This window comes from Garra rufa, chromosome 1 (genome assembly GCF_049309525.1).
Source record: "Garra rufa chromosome 1, GarRuf1.0, whole genome shotgun sequence".
Taxonomy (NCBI): domain Eukaryota; kingdom Metazoa; phylum Chordata; class Actinopteri; order Cypriniformes; family Cyprinidae; genus Garra; species Garra rufa.
The window spans coordinates 2,507,619-2,526,111 of record NC_133361.1 but is presented as its reverse complement, the minus strand read 5'-3'; the positions used below and the strand labels follow the sequence as shown (position 1 = coordinate 2,526,111).

Below are 18,493 nucleotides of genomic sequence, written 5' to 3'. Positions count from 1 at the left end.
TCGATAATTTTGACCCATACAATGCATTTTTGGCTATTGCTACAAATATACCCGCGTTACTGGACTGGTTTTGTGCTCCAGGATCACATAAAGTAATATAATATAGTAATGTAATGAGTTACAAAGAGACAGCACTTAATGCCTCTTTGATTTATTGTTGAGAGAACAGAACACAGAAATTCATGTTCACTGAAACTCCTCAACAATCAGACATTCAGCAATTCTCCAATAAATGCTGGAACACTCCCATAAGTTTACAAGTGAAGACGAGCATCAAATCAAGAAGAGCAGAAATCTGCAAAGACTGAGTTTATTAAAGAGGACAGAGAGAAGATGAGACATCCAAAACCCAGCAGAATAAGAAACACAGAAGAAACTGAAAAACAAACAGGTTGGTGTTGATTCTTCATTAATAATGCTGACAATTATAAAGGTTCAGGCAGGTTTATGTTTTGGTTTGTTGTAACAGGAAACATCTCTAGAGCTGTTGAATAATTTTGCTGAAGCATTCAATAATACGGAACACTTCCTATGAACTGGGTTCAACAAAATGCATGTAAGATCGAGTCTCCATGGCAGATAGTAAACATCCAGTCCCGGATGCCAGATCCTGTCATATAATATCTATTTTCTCTGGTGTTCCAATAAATAGTCGAAAGGGTTGTCAATGCCCAAAATACCCTTGTCTGGAACCCAAAACTGTACAAGAAGTTGACTGAGCAAAGCTAGAGAAGAGTAGAAGCAGGAGACAAATGATGATAAAAAAGGAGTAAAGCTTATTGGAAAATCCTTGTTGCATGTTTCATTGCTCAGACTTTGTCTGACCATCACATCGCTAAACTGATTCACAACAACATCCCATAAACCTTGAGTTTCAATAAACATTCCCTCTTATCTCTAATCATGAGACTAAACAAACTTGTTTAAGGTGTCTAAGGTAAATGTGAGCCATTCAGTTGCATTTCCCAATACCAAGTCTATTGATTTATCTGCTTTTGCCAAATATCTTGCCATTTTCTCCAACAAAGTTGATTTATCTACTGTGGATTACATAGCTGTTGTTTAGAATGATGGACTCTGTCAGTACTTAATTTATAAATTGCGAGGTCCTAGAATAAAGCGGCATTTGATTGAGGAAGCGAGAGGTAACGGTATATGCGTACATTAGTGGACCAGCTTAAGTCATAAACATCATGCATCAGTTGCTTTTATTAGGGTTTGTATGGTCTTGAAACGGCAGTTTCCATGCCTGGAAAAGTTTTGGAAAAGTCATGGAATTTTCTTTTTCTTTTTTTTTTTCACAAACCTCTGTCTAATAGAGTTATAGGCTTCATCAGGTCGTGAATTATCGTGTGTGTTTATCCCTTAGTTTTACTCATTCCCAAAGCTTTCAAGTTTATAAAGAGTTCAATATAGCTTGTAAGTAATATGAGTAAGTAAATCCACACAAACTATCAGCTTTAATCAGTCTATTCTCTCTTTCTCTGTCAACATAGACTTTTGCCTGATTAAGTTCCTTATATCAAATGGAGATTTGCAGCAAGCACGCTTAGATGATTTTTCATAAAGTATATGCATACTCTAGAAAGGGCTGCGACAATAAACAATTCGGAGAACTTCTGAATGCATCGCGATTCTCTCTGGAATTGGTTCTGAGTTAGATTTTAACAGCAGATGGTGCTCTAATCTAGTTTTTATCTGCACACTGCATTTCTGAAAATCTGTCATTTTCTCAATTTGCGATGCATCAGTTTATTTTCCCAGGCCTGGCTATAAGGTCTTTTTTTTTTATTTTTTTTTTTTTTATACAATTTACTGAAAATGTACTGTTTTTACTTTGTTTTCAGAGTTGATTGAAGACAATGATGAAGAAGAAGAACAGAATGAGGTTAAAGAAAAAAAATCATGTCAGAAGAGGAGTAAAATCCAAACAGAAAGATTTAAAGAAAAGAAAGGCCAAGAAATCTTACAATTACAATCATCACAGCTTAGGGATCACATGAACATTCACACTAGAGAGAAACTGTACACATGTGATCAGTGCGGGAAAACCTTTTTATGGGCTACAAACCTGAAGACACACCTAAATGTTCATAAAAAGGAGAAGCCACATTCATGTCTTTTGTGTGGAAAAAGTTTTTCACGTCTAGAACATTTGAAAGGACATCAGAAAATACACACTGGTGTGAAAGACTACATGTGCTTTGAGTGTGAGAAGACTTTTACTACAGCGGGCAATTTAAAACTGCACCAGAGGATCCACACTGGAGAAAAACCATACAAGTGTTCACACTGTGACAAGCGATTCAGTGATTCAGGAGGAATGAAAACACATGAGAGGATCCACAGCGGAGAGAAACCCTACAAGTGTTCACACTGTGACAAGAGATTCAATCAGTCAATACATCTGAAAACACACCAGAGAATTCACACTGGAGAAAAACCTTACAAGTGTTCACACTGTGACAAGAGATTCAGTGATTTAGGAAGCCTGAAAAAACATGAAAGGATTCACACTGGAGAAAAACCCTACAAGTGTTCACACTGTGACAAGAGATTCAGTGATTCAGGAGGAATGAAAACACATGAGCGGATTCACACTGGAGAAAAACCGTATCACTGCACTGAATGTGGGAAGCGTTTCAATCAATCAATCATCTTCCCTACGCACTCACACAAAAAACATTCACAATAAGTAGATCATCTTAAGATCTTTCAGGTCTGATGCTGTTTCTTCAGTAAATGTGACACAATAATTAATCAAGCACTAAAATATCATCTGGACATCCATTACATGTGAACTGACAAAAAAATGAAAAGTTTTCACAGTGAATAAATTTAATCCTCATCTTCAAAACCACCAGATTCAACTGTGAGATTCTGATCAACTCAAAGATGGAGTTCCTCCCCAAATAACTTAATTAAGGAAATAGGTTAGAGCCTCTGATTGAATAATTACTGCATGGATGATTATGTATTAGCTGCCAGCAAGTTATTCAACCCTAACTGATGCAGAGAGAAGCTTCTCATTTCTTAATTGACTGTATCAGAAGACACATCCTATGGTCATAGAAAAGATGTGAACATCTACGGAGATGAAACTGGGTTAGGAACTGGAAAAATAGTGGGAAATTAGTCTCAGCCTCAAGCGTCACGCTCACCAAACATTGGCTAAAACTGATGTGGCACACTTATCTGGAAACACTTCAGGAGTTTCAAAGTCGTCATGGGGTTCATTGAATTACAGGATTTCTGGCAGATGTGTGTGTTGCATTCTTTAACGTTCCACCAGAAAACAAAAATGCCTTGACGCCAAACTCCCTCATTGAAGAAGAAAGCTGTCGTGTTTACAACTGTGATTTTTAAAAGTGTATGAAATACTTAAATTTCGCAGCATAGAGCCTTTAAAATATGTCCAAGACTTTTATACACCGGACCGTTATTGTGGCAACCTTTCCATGCCTCTAAACATGACGTGCCACAAAACGAAATGTAATGGTCAAATGGCCTCTTGGGCGGGTCTTGGCCATTCAAAGTAGACAAATTTCTCAGACATTCAGCCGTCAGTCTGAAGGTCTGGCTATGTGAGACTATAGGTGAACCATCATCTTCGAGGAAGAAATGCGGTTGGAAAAAAATCTTGAATGATCGTGATGGGCAACTGCTTATACATTTGGTGAAATCCAATTGTAAAAAAACAACAACAGAACATACGGCTATCCACAGGTACAAACTCGAGAAACTCAAGGCATTGGGACTAAACCACTGTGTAGCCTTAAGAAAACCACTAATCAGTGAGACTAATCTGGAAAAAAGGCTTCAATTTGCTAGGGAGCAGAAAGATTGGACTCAGAAGCATTGAAAGAAGGTCTTGTAATCTGATGAGTCCAGTTCCAGAATGATGGGTGCATTATGGTAAGAAGAGAGGCGGATGAAGTGATGCACACATCATGCCAAGTGCCTACTGTACAAGCCTCTGTGGGCAGTGCTATGATCAGGGGTTGTTGCAGTTGGTCAGGTCTAGATTTACCAACATTATGTGCCCAAGTAAAGAGGTCAGCTGACTACCGGAATACACAAAATGACAGGGGTGCATTTCCCAAAAGCACCATTAGCCAACTATGTTCTCGATGAAGCAAACATCAAATAAAGCGAAATGATAGTGAAAAAAATAAAAATAAAAAATCATCAGTTGTCATGTCCAATATAGCTGCATTTTTGTGATCTCTAAGCAGTTAAACAGCAGAAGTTATTACTCGGTGACGTCATTAACAATGTGTTACATGTATCCTTGTCTGCCTTGTCTTTGCACTGTTTCTGATTTGGTTTCTCCCATTGTCACCCCCTCTCATTCTGTTAACTTTGGTTTCTCCCATAGCCCGTCTGTGTTGATGTGACTATCGTCTTCACCTGGTCTGGTAATTAGTCACTTTATATACGTTGTTTGATCCTTAGTTTCTTTGTGTCGTCTTAAAGTTATTTTGGTTGTACTTCCCTACTTGTGAAAATTAAAATACGTTATTACTTTATTCTTTGATCATCGTGTTCTAATTCTGGCTCATCACCATCTAAGCTGTATCCACTTTAATAAGGGGGGAAAAAATCAAGTGATCATAGCGGGCAGTTAAATAACTCGACAACTTTCATTATCAGAATAAAACACATAATTTCAACGTTTTAAAGCAACGTCAAATCAAGAAATGCAAGAAATGCACCGAAGTTCTTCCGGCTGAGCGTCAGGGTGGACATACTGGAATGTAACAATGGCTGCGTTCGAAACCACATACTTCCATACTATATAGTAGGCAAAAAGCAGTAGGCGAGTGAATAAGTGTTTGAATGTTCAGTATTCATAAAAGAGTAGGCGAGAATGAGTAGGCGAGTGCACTATTTCTCGCGAGATTCGGACGAACGTCTACTTAAAGTGCGTTCGAATATGCCTACTTACCTACTATATAGTAGGAAAAGAGAGTACGTGAAGAAAGAAGTACGTTCGAAACCTCAGTATTCATAAAAGAGTAGGCGAGAAATCCCCGGATGTCCTACTGCTTCAGCCCAGATTCTGAAGTGTTCATCTGATGCACACTTTTCAATCCCAGGAGGCCACAGGAGGCTAAAACGTCATCATCGAACGTGATTGGGAACCGCAACGAGAGTGTTTACAAATGTGAGTATTACAACCCAAAACACGGTTCCCTGTCTTAAAATCGTATTTGTTGAGCTGTATCGTAAACTGCTGATTTGCATAAGGTGTCAAGACGTGTAACGTTAAAGTATATTTGTGATTTCGCTGTAAAACACGTTTTATTACGTATAGCGACCGTAGCATCTTAAAGATGATTACTAAATGTTTAACAACTGACAGGAACATGTTCTAAGAGAATTAAATGAGCACATCACAACATGAAACAGACATCTAAATGAGTGATGGACGTTATGTGAGTTTATGTAGAGTTCACTGTTGTCAACACTGCTTTAGATTAATGTAATGTAAATAAAAATATAGTTAGTAAACAAGTAAACATGAGTTATCTATTTCATTTGTTTAATAGTACTGTTGATATATTCAGGAGCATTTGTATTGGATAAAAAGCCAATTAACACAACAGCTACCTCATAAATGTAGTATTGAGCACATGAATCAGAGGGAGCTGAATCTTGTAAGGATGTTACAGGGACAGATGAGAGAAGTATGTTTGTCTGGTGAAGAGTGATTGATGAAGCAGTGCTGCCATCAAAGGCTTTGAGTGAGTACACTACAGACAAAACCTTAAGTTGCAGTTTATTAATAATAAAAAAAAAAAGAAAAAGAAAGAAAAAAAACTTCAAGCACTTTTCTGATTCTAGATTTCTGTGCCTTTGTTGCAGCAGGACCTGAAAGGAAAGGTGACAGCAGCATTTGTGGGGAAAAAAGTAAAATCTGAAACTTAATATAAAGTTAGGTAATTTTGTTACTTCTAATACAGAGATCTAATGAAATTGTGCTGTTAAAATGACAACTTTTGTATTGTATTTGTGCATCTTTGTATGATCTGAAATGTCTGCTGCAGACTGCTGTGTGCATCGAGAAAAGAGAAATCCACAGCAGCATCCTGGAAATGGTCAAGTGCCATCGATGAGACGCTCCATCACTCCACCTGCTCTTTGTCTCATCTGGACCAGATGTTGCTGTGGTCTCTTCATCATCAATGAGAAAGACTAAAATACCAATATGTCTGAATAAAGCTTTGTTCCATGTGTCTTTATTTATGTTCTTGGTTACTTTATTATTTTACTCATATATCCATGTTGTTATCAGTAAACAAAATATAAGTTTCATTAATGATGCAAACCCTGCCCAGATTAAAAAAGTAACTCAAAAGTAAGGCTTTTCTTTCCATGAAAAGTAACTAAGTGACATAATCAGTTACAGCAAGAGCTATTTTTGTTTTTGCTTTCCATTATGTATATGTGTCCAATAGGGGTCACTCTTGGTTAAATGCTGACTGAATAAAGGTGGAAACCTTTCCTCAGGTAACAGGTGTTTTTTGACCGCAATTTACAAACATCACTCAGCTGCTTAAAGCACTAGACTTAGACGATTACAGTTATATTTTTAGTGATAATGCAATATTGTAATGCATTAGTTTCAAAAGTAAGTTTCCCCAACACTGATCATATGTTCACATGTTCCAGCAGTGTGTGTGAGTATCTGACAGATGGCTTTATTTGATTAAAATCACTCTTCCTCTAATGCACATGCTACTTCTACACTTCTAACTCACATAAAACTTTGCAAACAGTTTTTAAGCTGACATATCAGTTTAATGTTTGATAAACAAGCTAATACAATAAAACATTTGCTTATGTGCATCAACAAAATGTCTTTATTATACATATTGAAATCCAAGCGCTGAATAGTTTTAGGCTGTTTCAGTAATAGTTTGTTGCAGTATGTTGACTTTGACTCAAGAGCTTGATTTGTGAACCAAGTTCATCTAAAACAGCTCCAGTCTGAGTCTGAAAGGCTTTCTCATAGAGCTGTGACACTTAAGCATGTTCTCTATTTTAATATAAGGATTGATGATGGCCATTTATTTAGGTTTATGTGAATGTTTTCTTGGGTCATGTGCTCGATCATCCACAAGGAGGCGCAGGAGTCTAATAAGAGCTTTCTCACAACTCCTCTCCTTTTTATTAAACTTCATAAATACTTTCAAAGTTCACTCACTGCTGTGTAAGAACATGTTAATCTTCATTTATGAGTGTTGTTCATTAAATAGACCATGGTTTTATTATAGTAAAAGTGTAGTAACCCTGCCTTTTTGGGGTGTATTGATCAGGCTACTATGTGTATAACACAGTTTTACTGCAGATACAGTGGTTAAACTATAGTTAGTGTAACAACATCACGGTTGATTTGTGGTTACTGTGGTTAAAATATGGTGACCATGTTACATGATGGCTGACAGACTGATAACTTTTGTCACATCTCCATTTCTCCTGTTTATTGTTGTGGAGCAAGGAAGAGTCGGATCCAAATGCGAAGCTTTATTAATAAACCTATAGACATGGTCAAACATCAGCAAACAGGTACAGTACAGTTTTCATTCAGTTGTGTTTTAGTGACTAAAACTCTCCAGTATTTCATAGTCAAACACAGTTTCATATTGAAATGAATATTAAATGAAAACATCCTGGCTCCTCCACTGCTCTAGAACAGCATCAGGTTGAATAATTACTGGTTGTGAATGATAATGAATTCTGAACGATGAGATTATGAGAGCGAGTGAGTAAAATAAGGGTTAGGTGTAAAAGAGCACATAGTTATTGTGTTCCTGGAGTTTGTTCAGGTTAAGTCCAGCCCTGGATGAGTGCTTTCATCATAAGTACCAGCAGTAAAGAAAATCTGACTAAACTTGAACTGCAGCTGGACTCCTGGTGACTTTATGATTCTGGCAACAGTGTGTTTAATGCAAACATGTTCATTTATTGATATTATACAGTGCCTTGCAAAAGTATCCACACCCCTTTATTTGGTACGTTTAGTTTTGTTGCAGCATTATGTTAAACTATTAAATCACTTTTTTCTCCACATCAATCTACATCTAATACACCACCATGACAAGCACAAAACAGGTTTGTAACAACTTTGCAACTTTATTAGAAATAAAAAACTGAAAAGATCAGTTGCGTAAGTATTCATACCCTTTTCTGGGACACTGGAAATGTATCTCAGGAGCATTCATATTGCTTCTAGATGTTCCTACACTGTATTTGATAGAAAGATGAATTAAACCTGTCGCTCATATCTGTTTAGTTGTTGGGCTTGTTATAACGTCATTGGTCAAACTCACATTCATACTCTACGAGATTGAGCTCTGGAAAATGTCCATTCACTTTAATTATTTCTCTGTTATTGCCACATCGCACCATGTTGAATTCAGTCCTTAAAAGCTTTTTTTTTATGTTTTGGAAAAAAAGAAATTGAATAAAGCTTCATTCTTTATTTTACAAAAGTGTGCTGCTTCACTGTTATTGTGAAGATACACAAATAAAAATAGTCTTTTCTGAATGATGCTCTTTCATTTGATTGCTCTTTGCTTCTAAATGTTGAATGTTTTCAACTCTTAATCATGTTCAAACATTTAAAGCAGTGTTAACTTCAAGTCATTATTTATATAGCGCTTATATTTGACAATGCAGATTGTGTCAAAGCAGCTCTACACTCCAGTATTAAACGCTGTTAGTGTCAGACTTTCAGAGTCCTTCATCACTTCAATTAAGATGATTATCATTTCATTTCAAAATCTGACTTTAGCACCTCTTTTTGCTTTGAGATCAATCTGAGGATAATTACAGGCTGAAAATCACAACAAGAAATAACTGTGACAGGAAACACTGATAAAAAAAAATAATTTACATCAATCTGTATTATATGAAACTCTAAAGAAATAAATGTGGCTAAAATAATTTGTAGGAAGAACAACGAGAAAAAATGACACTGTTAGTTTCTACAAGCGATTATTAATATTTGTTTTCATAGATTCATAGTCATCATTTGATCTGAGAATCAGATTCATAAACAGCTGAATCAGGTATTTCTAGACTAAATATTCATATTTGATTCAACATTGTGGATCAGCGAGAACCTTTTACATCCATTTACTTCAAGAAACAAACGATCATTAATCTCTAGAACTGAAATCAACAATTCTTCATTGACAACAAACACTGAGAATGTGTTGAATCAATAGTGGAATAACACTAGAGAAAATATGATCTGACTGTTTCTCATTGGTCAGATATGATGAAGATGATTTATTTGAGCCCTTCAACACGTGTTTGAATAATTGTTCATTTATAAAGATGAATAAATGTAGTTGTTTTCTGGTCTGATGTTCAGATCAACAGTCTCTTACTGATGTGATCTGGATTAAATATTGAAACATGATGAAAGATGAAAGCAGGAAGATCCAGACCTACAGATTACTGACTATTGATCGATAAGATCCTCAGAGAGGAAGAAGGATCAATAGTCCAGAAGAATGGTAAGAGTGTGTGAGTGAAGGAGGTTGTGAATGTGTGTAGATGTGTGTTAGTTACAGGATCAGAGAATGACACCGTTCCTCTGTCATAGTCCAGATTCACTCTCACACGATCAAGACGCTGTTTAACACCAAAACCTGGAGACAGTCCGTACGACACACACCAGACACCAGTCTTGAAGAAAACACCTCCCTTCCTCTGGTTTGATGCTGTAGTTACTCCAATACTCCAGTATTTACTCTGTTTAACCTCCACATCCCAGCAGTGTGTTCCTGAGTTAAAACCCTCTGAACCCAGAACACAGGGATCATAGTCAAATCTCTCAGGATTATCAGGAACAGGTTGATTGTTCCAGCTGTTTCTCACACTGGTCAGATCATCAGACAGAAGGAGAGATCGATGAGCCGTGTTTGGATCCAGAATGACAGGAGCTGATGAGACACAATCAACAGATGCTGCTGTTATTCTGATGTTCATATAATGATCAAGACTGAACCCAACACAGATGATTATGAATTATGACACTCGTCCTGTTGATCAAACACATCAGACATTTTCCTCTCATCACTGTCAGTCATTCTCTGTCTGATTTATCAATACTGAAAGTTCAATCACAAACACTGACAGACACAAACTCAAAACACTTTCATTTACTCTCATTTAGATTCAATTACAGTCAGAAGATCATTTTAATAAACAGATCTTTACAGTGATTTCATGTTTTCATGTAGAGATATGCAGTAAATAATGTTCATATCTTTATCGTTTTCCTCAGTGTTTCTCTTTTATGAATCACAAAGGTATTTACTGAATTCTGTCCAAAATAAATAAACAGTAGATATTATTCTACAATAATGCAATGAAATAATACTGTAATAATAATAATAATAATGATAATAGTAATAAGCTTGCTGAGATTAACAAAAACTACAATTAAAAATATTTAGTTATTTATTTAATTATTCAGTAATTAAAATAAAGCTTACAATTAATTATAAATATTAGATGAAAATGTATTTAAATTTAAATGTTTAGAAATGTTGTTTTGGCAACTACTCTAAATAAAATAAATTAACATGAAGAATTCAAATGACAACCTAAAACTGAAATAAAATGATTTATAATTATACATGTTAAAAATGAACTTAAATAGATAAGAATTATTATTTCAAAATACAAAAACACTTAAATTAAATAAATAAAAATATATACAAATAAAACCTAATTAAAGTAGCATATAAACAGCAATAATCAAATGGGAAATAATGTTTTTGTGACTTTAGACTACATATGAGAGTGAATCAGACTGAATTGTGGGATTGATTATTTGTAAAAGTGAGCTGCTGGTTTTGGTGCAGTAGATGATCTGGTTCATAATGCTGAAATCTGTCAATATGGCCTCATCTTCATCATCATGATTTCCAGTGTGTGTGTATAAGAGCTCAGGGCCCGTATTCACAAAACATCTTAGAGCTAAAAGGGTCGTGTAAGTCCTAAATTTATATAGGACTCCTACATTTTTGCTCTAAGAGTATTTCACAAAGCATTTAAGCTCCTAAATCTGTGAAACATCAGTAGTGAAGAGGACTCCTAAATCACTGAGACCAAATCCCAAACTATCCTAAATTGGCTATTGCCGATAATCTGCCTCAGAATGTAAAAGTTTTATAAACACACTGCATTTATTTGCACACATAGGCATGCATATTTTTATATTCTTTTGGGAGTTATCTCCAAATTTGTCCTTTTGAAAGGTCATTGTCCCAATTTTTTTTTTTTTTTTTCGGGTAAAACAACAAATACTACCTCACGTTTCACGTCAATCACGTTTACATACTGCCTCCAGGACGTCATAAAAACAAGCGGATCGGGTTCGATTTTCTGCATTTTTTGCATCCATAGCAAGCATTCTGAGAGGTGTTTGGACAGTTTAGAGCCATCATGTAACGGTCCTTGTACACTTGAGTTCACAGAAACTAGTGGTCTTCTTTATAATCTAATTTTTTGACTTTTTATTAATATTTTTTATTTTTTTGTAACGGAAGAATTACTACGTGACTAGTGTGCAATAATTTGATGTGTGACAAATTTTGCGAATGATAAATACAAAAAAATGCCTACAAAAAAAAATTCTGACTCAGTGTGCAAGGGTCCTTGTATAAAGTTTGGTTGTCTTTTATGTTTGCATGCATTCAGAAATGATCATTCTACTATTAGTAAAAGGATACTCATATATCCACGAATTGTTTACGAGAAGCACACATTTAAGAGGCTGACAATTAGCTGAACATTTAGTTGTTTAATTAGTGACACGTAGCTTTATTTTTAAACCTTTAAAACCTTTATTTGAATTTTTCTAAATAGTATCATACTCTACAATATTTATATGAAGAAATCTCTGACAGAGAAATCCCTATCAGCCAATCACAGTGTGCATAGCTAATGAGCATGCTGACATCGTCCATATTAATGAGCTCAACCCCGCCCCTTACTCTCAACTTAAGACTTCTCTCTATTCCTGAGTAAAAGTTTGTCTCAGCAGCTTTGGGAATAGGTTTTAAGAGAAAACTCTTTTTTAGGAGAACTCTTCAGACTCACTGTTCTGGACGATGTCCTGCATCTTCTTCCAGACTCTGAACGGCAGGTTGCCCAAGTAACGTGGCACATCAATCAAAGCTCCAGAAGGCGTCTGTGGATCCGGCTGTGAGATCTGGACTCTGGAAGAACATTCAGGAGTCAGAACTGCAGTGGCTTTGGATCAGAAGCAGAGAGACCAGAGACACCAGCAGATCACTCACCTTTCCATTGAGACTGGAAACTCCTGCAGAACAAACACACCATTGATCATCAACAACTCAATCAATCATCAATCAATCAATCAATCATCTGAAATCAGACCTTTAGAAAGCAGACATCACTGGCTTTCATCATCTCCTCCATGTCTTTGATTGTGTGTGAAAGAGCTGAGATGTGTCTGTTCATCTCCTCCAGCTTCTCCTTCATCATCTGCTTCTTCTGCTCCTCTTCCTCCCTCAGTGCAGTGATTGTAGCTTCTTCTTCATCTCTGAGAAACTGATGAAGCTTCTCAAACTGCTGTTTAATCTGACGCTCTGTGTGCTCAGCTTGAGACTGAAATCAAACCACATTCACTTCAATCGTCTCCATCGACACACATCGACACGATCACATCATTCACATCTGAGATCAACTAATCCATTATATTAAATATATCAGATCACAACTGTATATAGTGATCCTACAGCTGGAATCCAAATCACTCTCCATTCTGTTTCCTCACCTTCATGTGTTCAGCTGTTTTCTTAAACTTTCCTTTCATGTTTTCATTGTGTTTCAGTTTCTCCTGTAATGATTTCAGTGCTGTATTGAGCTCCTCCTACAATTAAACAAAAATACATAAAACACCAGATTACAGTGAAAGAGAAGATGATACAGTGATATGATCATATATATATATAATGCAGTGCTAAAGTATTTGCCCCACTCTAATTTCTTCTGTTTTTTGTGAAAATCTCATATTTTTAACTAGCAAAAATAGTTGGTGGGTCCGTGTGATCTACTTTCCCCTGTAGTTATTAATTCCCCAAATCTATGAAACTTTATTGATAATGGAGTTCAGCTGGACTAAACACAACCAGCTCTGATCAATCAAATCAACACTTAAAGAGGTCCTATTATGCTCCTTTACAAAGTCTTTATTTTGTTTTGGGGGTGCACTAGAACATGCTCTCATGCTTAGTGGTTCGAAAAACGCAATATTTTTCACATAATTCACATTATTACAATAGCTTTCTCCCCAGGCTTTCACAAGCGGCTCAATTAGTTCCGGGTTCCACCTTCCGAAAAACCAAATGTGTTGTGATTGGTCAGCAGTCCCACTGCGTTGTGATTGGCTAACAGCGTAAATCGCTTTCCGCCCTGCTGCGCCCCTTCCCAAAGCAGCAAACTAGATTAAAGTGATCCTTACATTTTAAATATGGATTTTTTTTTTTTACAAAAACACATAGGATTGCTAAAGGAGGCTTTTAACGACCACCGACTTTTGTTATTTATTATGGATCGACTTATTTTGGACTGATGGAACACTTGCTCCTGTCATTCAGTCTATGCTGTTCTGTATGCCAGAATTGATTTAATATAACTCCGATTGCATTCGTCTGAAAGAAGGAAGTATACACCTAGAATGCATGACGGGTGAGTACATAAAACGCTATTGTTGATCGTGGATACGTGATATTATCATTATTGTGCTAATGTATTTAATTATTTGTATGCCCAAAAACCATAAGGCTAGTGAAGCTATCTACACTGTATGATGAATAAATCTCTTACCACATACTGCATGTCTACAGCGAGGCACCGATGCGTCCACGGATGATCCCAGTCAATGTTCGTGTTTACAGTACATCAGCAAAGGATCTGCGTGTGTTTGGACCCTCTGTAACAAACACGTGAACGGCGCGGCTTCAACACGGCTACCGGAGCAGTTCGCGGACCTTTAGTTAAAGCTGTGTTTAAACGAGCCGACCTACGGCTCACTGTAGCATCCCAACAGCGGCCGTCAATAATACACGGCTAAAGCTAGGTGAATCCCCCACCTGCCAACGACTGAATTTCAGTAGGACTTACGTTGTGACATAATAGCCTCCGGAAAACAAACCCTGTAGTCCAAATGAATTGTTTCGTTGTAGCTCTTGAAAAGGTATTTTTTTAAAACTAAATATCTCCCTTTGGAGTGGACTTTGAGATTTGTAACTTTGTAGATGTTTTTTTGCCCAAACATACACACCACACACTGGCTAAAGTTCAAAAAGTGAAAAAGCATAATAGGACCCCTTTAAACAGGACTTTAAAACAACATGAAGTTAAAAACTCATTTCTTTTACCTTATAGGATGGGACAACTTCATCGATGGGTCTGATTGTGTGATTGACATGTTTTTGTGAATCTCTGCAAACTAAACACAGCGGCTGTTTGTCCTCCAGACAGAAGAGTTTGAGTTTCTCACTGTGTAAACTGCAGATCTCCTCAGATCCTGATGAACGTCTCTCATTTCTCTCCTTCAGGAACGACTCACACAAGTTTTTTAACACAAGATTAGTTGGAGGCTTTTCTCTTGAGGATCTTCTCCTGCAGACGGGACACTCCTGAGTTTTCTTGGTTCTCCAGAACTGTTGAAGACACTCTTTACAGACACTGTGACTACATGATAAAACAACAGGATTCTTGAAGATTTCCTGACACACAGGACAAGAAAAATCATCTTCAGATAGTGAAGCCATTTTGACTCTTTGAGCTCCAGCGATCTAAACTTTACTTTCACTTTCTGAACGACAGTTTGAGAAACAAATCTCCATGAGAATCACAGAGATCTACCGTCTATTCAGAAACAAACTGAACAAAAGTCCTTCTGTAAAGTGTTCCTCCTGGTTCTTCACTGATGGCTGGTTGTTTATTGGTTTTGTCAGTAGAGAAGAGAGTCAGTGTGACAGAAAGGAGAAAGAACACGTCAGTCTCTTCCTGGTAAGAGCTGTAAGAGGGAGGAGTTTATGATCAGGTGAGTGTGTTTCAACAAGTCAGACAGGAACATCTGTGACCTGTAGCATGAAGCAAGATGAACAATCTCAGAGTTGCAGAGTAGGTTTAGAGACGACAAAACCAAACAAATCCAACCTTGTTTAGCAGGCTCACAAAGCTCAATATAATAATAATAATAATAATAATAATAATAATAATAATTCCTGATTATTTTTATAGTGCTTTTCTGGGTACTCAAAGCGCTTTACATAGAAGGGGGAAATCTCCTCATTCACCTGGATAATGCGAAGGCAGCCATATTGCACCAGAATGCCCACCACACGCCAGTTTACTGGTGAAGAGGAGAAAGAGTGATGAAGCCAATCAGAATATGGGGACGATTAGGAGGCCATGATGGTCAGAGGCCAATGGGTGAATTTGGCCAGGATGCCTGGTTACACCTCTTCTCTTTTTTGAAGGATATCCTGGGGTTTTAACCACAGAGAATCAGGACCTCGGTTTAACGTCTCAACCGAAAGACGGTGCTTTTTGTCAGTATACAGGGTCCTTTTCAAAAAATTAGCATATTGTGATAAAGTTCATTATTTTCTGTAATGTACCGATAAACATTAGACTTTCATATATTGCAGATTCATTACAACACAACTGAAGTAGTTCAAGCCTTTTATTGTTTTAATATTGATGATTTTGGCATACAGCTCATGAAAACCTCAAAAAATTAGCATATCATGAAAAGGTTCTCTAAACGAGCTATTAACCTAATCATCTGAATCAACTAATTAACTCTAAACACCTGCAAATGATTCCTGAGGCTTTTAAAAACTCCCAGCTGGTTCATTACTCAAAACCGCAATCATGGGTAAGACTGCCGACCAGAAGGCCATCTTTGACACCCTCAAGCAAGAGGGTAAGACACAGAAAGAAATTTCTGAACGAATAGGCTGTTCCCAGAGTGCTGTATCAAGGCACCTCAATGGGAAGTCTGTGGGAAGGAAAAAGTGTGGCAGAAAACGCTGCACAACGAGAAGAGGTTCTCATGAAAAGACCCTGAGGAAGATTGTGGAGAAGGACCGATTCCAGACCTTGGGGGACCTGCGGAAGCAGTGGACTGAGTCTGGAGTAGAAACATCCAGAGCCACCGTGTACAGGCGTGTGCAGGAAATGGGCTACAGGTGCCGCATTCCCCAGGTCAAGCCACTTTTGAACCAGAAACAGTGGCAGAAGCGCCTGACCTGGGCTACAGAGAAGCAGCACTGGACTGTTGCTCAAATTTTGCATGTCATTCGGAAATCAAGGTGCCAGAGTCTGGAGGAAGACTGGGGAGAGGGAAATGCCAAAATGCCTGAAGTCCAGTGTCAAGTACCCACAGTCAGTCACGGTGAGCAGAGCTGGTATTCAGAGGTGAGTGTGTTTCTGTCCTCAAACTACACCATTATTCACACACTCATGATCTGATGGTGTTTCATGTGTTCAGGATAATCATCTCATAGCAGATCCAGGGAATCCTCACAAACTGAGAGATTCTGTTATTTCAGTCTCATCTGATCATCTCGCTGTGTGAATCTGAATCATCACATCATCTGTCATTCTGATGATGGAGTAAATCAATCTCTCAACATTCATCTGTTTAATATGAATTTAATTTTATAATTTCTTCTTTAATGTATCTTTCTGTCATCACAGTTCAGACTGAAGACCATGTTCAGAGGTGAGAGAAACAGTATGATGATGATTGTGTTTTTCAGTGAAGGAATGAGACTGCAGAGACTCCAAACTCAGGTGAGTTTCAACTGATAAACGTCTGATTATTCACTAATAAAACACTGCACATCTCGTTCACACTCAATACACTTTCAATGGTTTGTCTCATATTGATCATTGTGTTTTATTAAAGATGATCTGAATAAAGTGATTACAGATCGACAACCTTCAGGTAAATCATTAAGAGCGTGACAGCTGTGGTTTTGTTTGCTGATGTTGTTTTCATCATATTCATATATCATGATTTCATAGGATCATCTCGTAATTTCGTAAGTTGACTGTCTGATTTTATTTTCTGTCACTTGTATAGGTCAGTTCCCGGGGCTTTTGGCTATCATCATTGTTTTTCTTCTTATCCTTCTTTCCATCATCATCATCATCATCATCATCTTAATCGGTTCGAGGCATAAAAGGATGTCCAGGTGAGTCAGTCTTAATCATTTCGGTTGTTAAATGTCACTCTATATTTGATCATGAATCACGTTTCTCATCATCTTCAGATGACTAAATCTGAAAAACAGGTGAGTGAGATCATGTCTTTGACTCCCACTGAATGAATGAATGAATCAGATGAGCTCTTTGAATGCAGTGAGAGTTTTTAGGATGAATGAATAAATGTAATGGAGTGAATCTCTTGAACACTGAAGAGATGAAGCAGGCGGATGATGTTTTAGCCTTTACACAGATCTGATGAGAATCAATCTTCATCTGCTGTGAATTAGACATCGACTAATGAGTTTTTCTATAACTGATGCCAAGGTCAGGGTCAGCCGATATGTGCTGCCAATATTTTGTTTGGCCGATTTTTGAAGTTCTCCTCTTTATTTGATGCTAAAATGTCACACTAATAATAAGTGGATGCACATCATTTCTAAAATTAAACTCAGTCTGGATGAAACATGGCAGAACAATGGTGGATTCTGCAGAAGATGCACACTTGGGAAAAACATTATAAAAGTGAACAAGACCATTATGATGATCGGAGCCACAGGTGCAGGAAAAAACACTATAATCAACAGCATGATCAACTACATTCTGGGAGTGCAATGGGAAGATGACTTCCGGTTTGTGCTAATAGATGAAGGGAAGCAGAGATATCAAGCTGAAATTCAGACATCAGTGATAACAGCATATCAAATTAATCACATGAATGGTTTCTAGGTTCCATATTCTCTGACTATTGTGGACACACCAGGATTTGGTGACACCAGAGGACTTTCCCATGACCAGAAAATCAAAAAGCAGATTCAAGAGTTCTTTTCTGCCCCTGGAGGGATCGACTGCGTTGATGCTGTATGTTTTGTAGTCCAGGCTTCACTCGCTCGTCTAACACACACACAGAAATACGTCTGACTCCATTCTTTCCATATTTTGGAAGGACATTGCTCCAAACATCCTTGTGCTGATCTTTGCAGAAGGGAAAAAAACCTCCTGTTCTCGAGGCCATCAAAGTCTCTGAGGTGCCCTGTTCTACCAATGAGTCTGGAGATCCACTTCACTTCAAGTTCAACAACTCTGCACTGTTTGCTACCAATAATAAATTTGCAGATGATGAGGAGTCTGATTGTGAAAACTTGGACCAAATGTTCTGGAAGTTGGGTTCCCCTTCAGTCGAATCACTTCGACGTTACATATGGGAATTCGCCTA

The 18,493-nt window shown here is 37.4% G+C and overlaps 3 protein-coding genes across 3 annotated transcripts in view; 1 reads left to right on the top strand and 2 right to left on the bottom strand.

The window, feature by feature from the left end:
* The window catches only part of LOC141343073 (uncharacterized), a 509,078-nt gene that overhangs the window by 341,262 nt on the left and 149,323 nt on the right, over nucleotides 1-18,493 (bottom strand). The gene's annotated exons all lie outside the window — the stretch shown is intronic.
* LOC141341465 (uncharacterized) lies at nucleotides 311-2,916 on the top strand. Its single transcript, XM_073846410.1, has 3 exons — nucleotides 311-391; nucleotides 1,848-2,397; nucleotides 2,865-2,916. The coding sequence occupies exons 1-3, from the start codon at nucleotides 334-336 to the stop codon at nucleotides 2,914-2,916; spliced, it is 660 nt and encodes a 219-aa protein (XP_073702511.1). The 5' UTR covers nucleotides 311-333.
* Nucleotides 9,320-15,053, bottom strand: LOC141327065 (E3 ubiquitin-protein ligase TRIM35-like). The gene is made up of 6 exons (XM_073835322.1): nucleotides 14,433-15,053; nucleotides 12,827-12,922; nucleotides 12,427-12,657; nucleotides 12,327-12,349; nucleotides 12,127-12,245; nucleotides 9,320-9,959 (listed from the first exon to the last, which is right to left on the bottom strand). Exons 1-6 carry the CDS (start codon nucleotides 14,826-14,828, stop codon nucleotides 9,469-9,471), a joined length of 1,356 nt encoding a protein of 451 aa, XP_073691423.1. The 5' UTR covers nucleotides 14,829-15,053; the 3' UTR covers nucleotides 9,320-9,468.

Bases quoted from the DNA above. Each gene is read 5' to 3' on its own strand.
- LOC141341465 (XM_073846410.1), top strand. From the start codon at position 334: ATGAGACATCCAAAACCCAGCAGAATAAGAAACACAGAAGAAACTGAA. The intron at 392-1,847 runs GTTGGTGTTGAT...CTTTGTTTTCAG, and splicing joins AGAAACTGAAAAACAAACAG to AGTTGATTGAAGACAATGAT. The intron at 2,398-2,864 runs GTCAATACATCT...CAAAACCACCAG, and splicing joins TGTGACAAGAGATTCAATCA to ATTCAACTGTGAGATTCTGA.
- LOC141327065 (XM_073835322.1), bottom strand. From the start codon at position 14,828: ATGGCTTCACTATCTGAAGATGATTTTTCTTGTCCTGTGTGTCAGGAA. The intron at 12,923-14,432 runs GTAAAAGAAATG...GTTTAATTGTAG, and splicing joins AAGTTGTCCCATCCTATAAG to GAGGAGCTCAATACAGCACT. The intron at 9,960-12,126 runs GTGAGTCTGAAG...GTGTCTCATCAG, and splicing joins GCAGGACATCGTCCAGAACA to CTCCTGTCATTCTGGATCCA.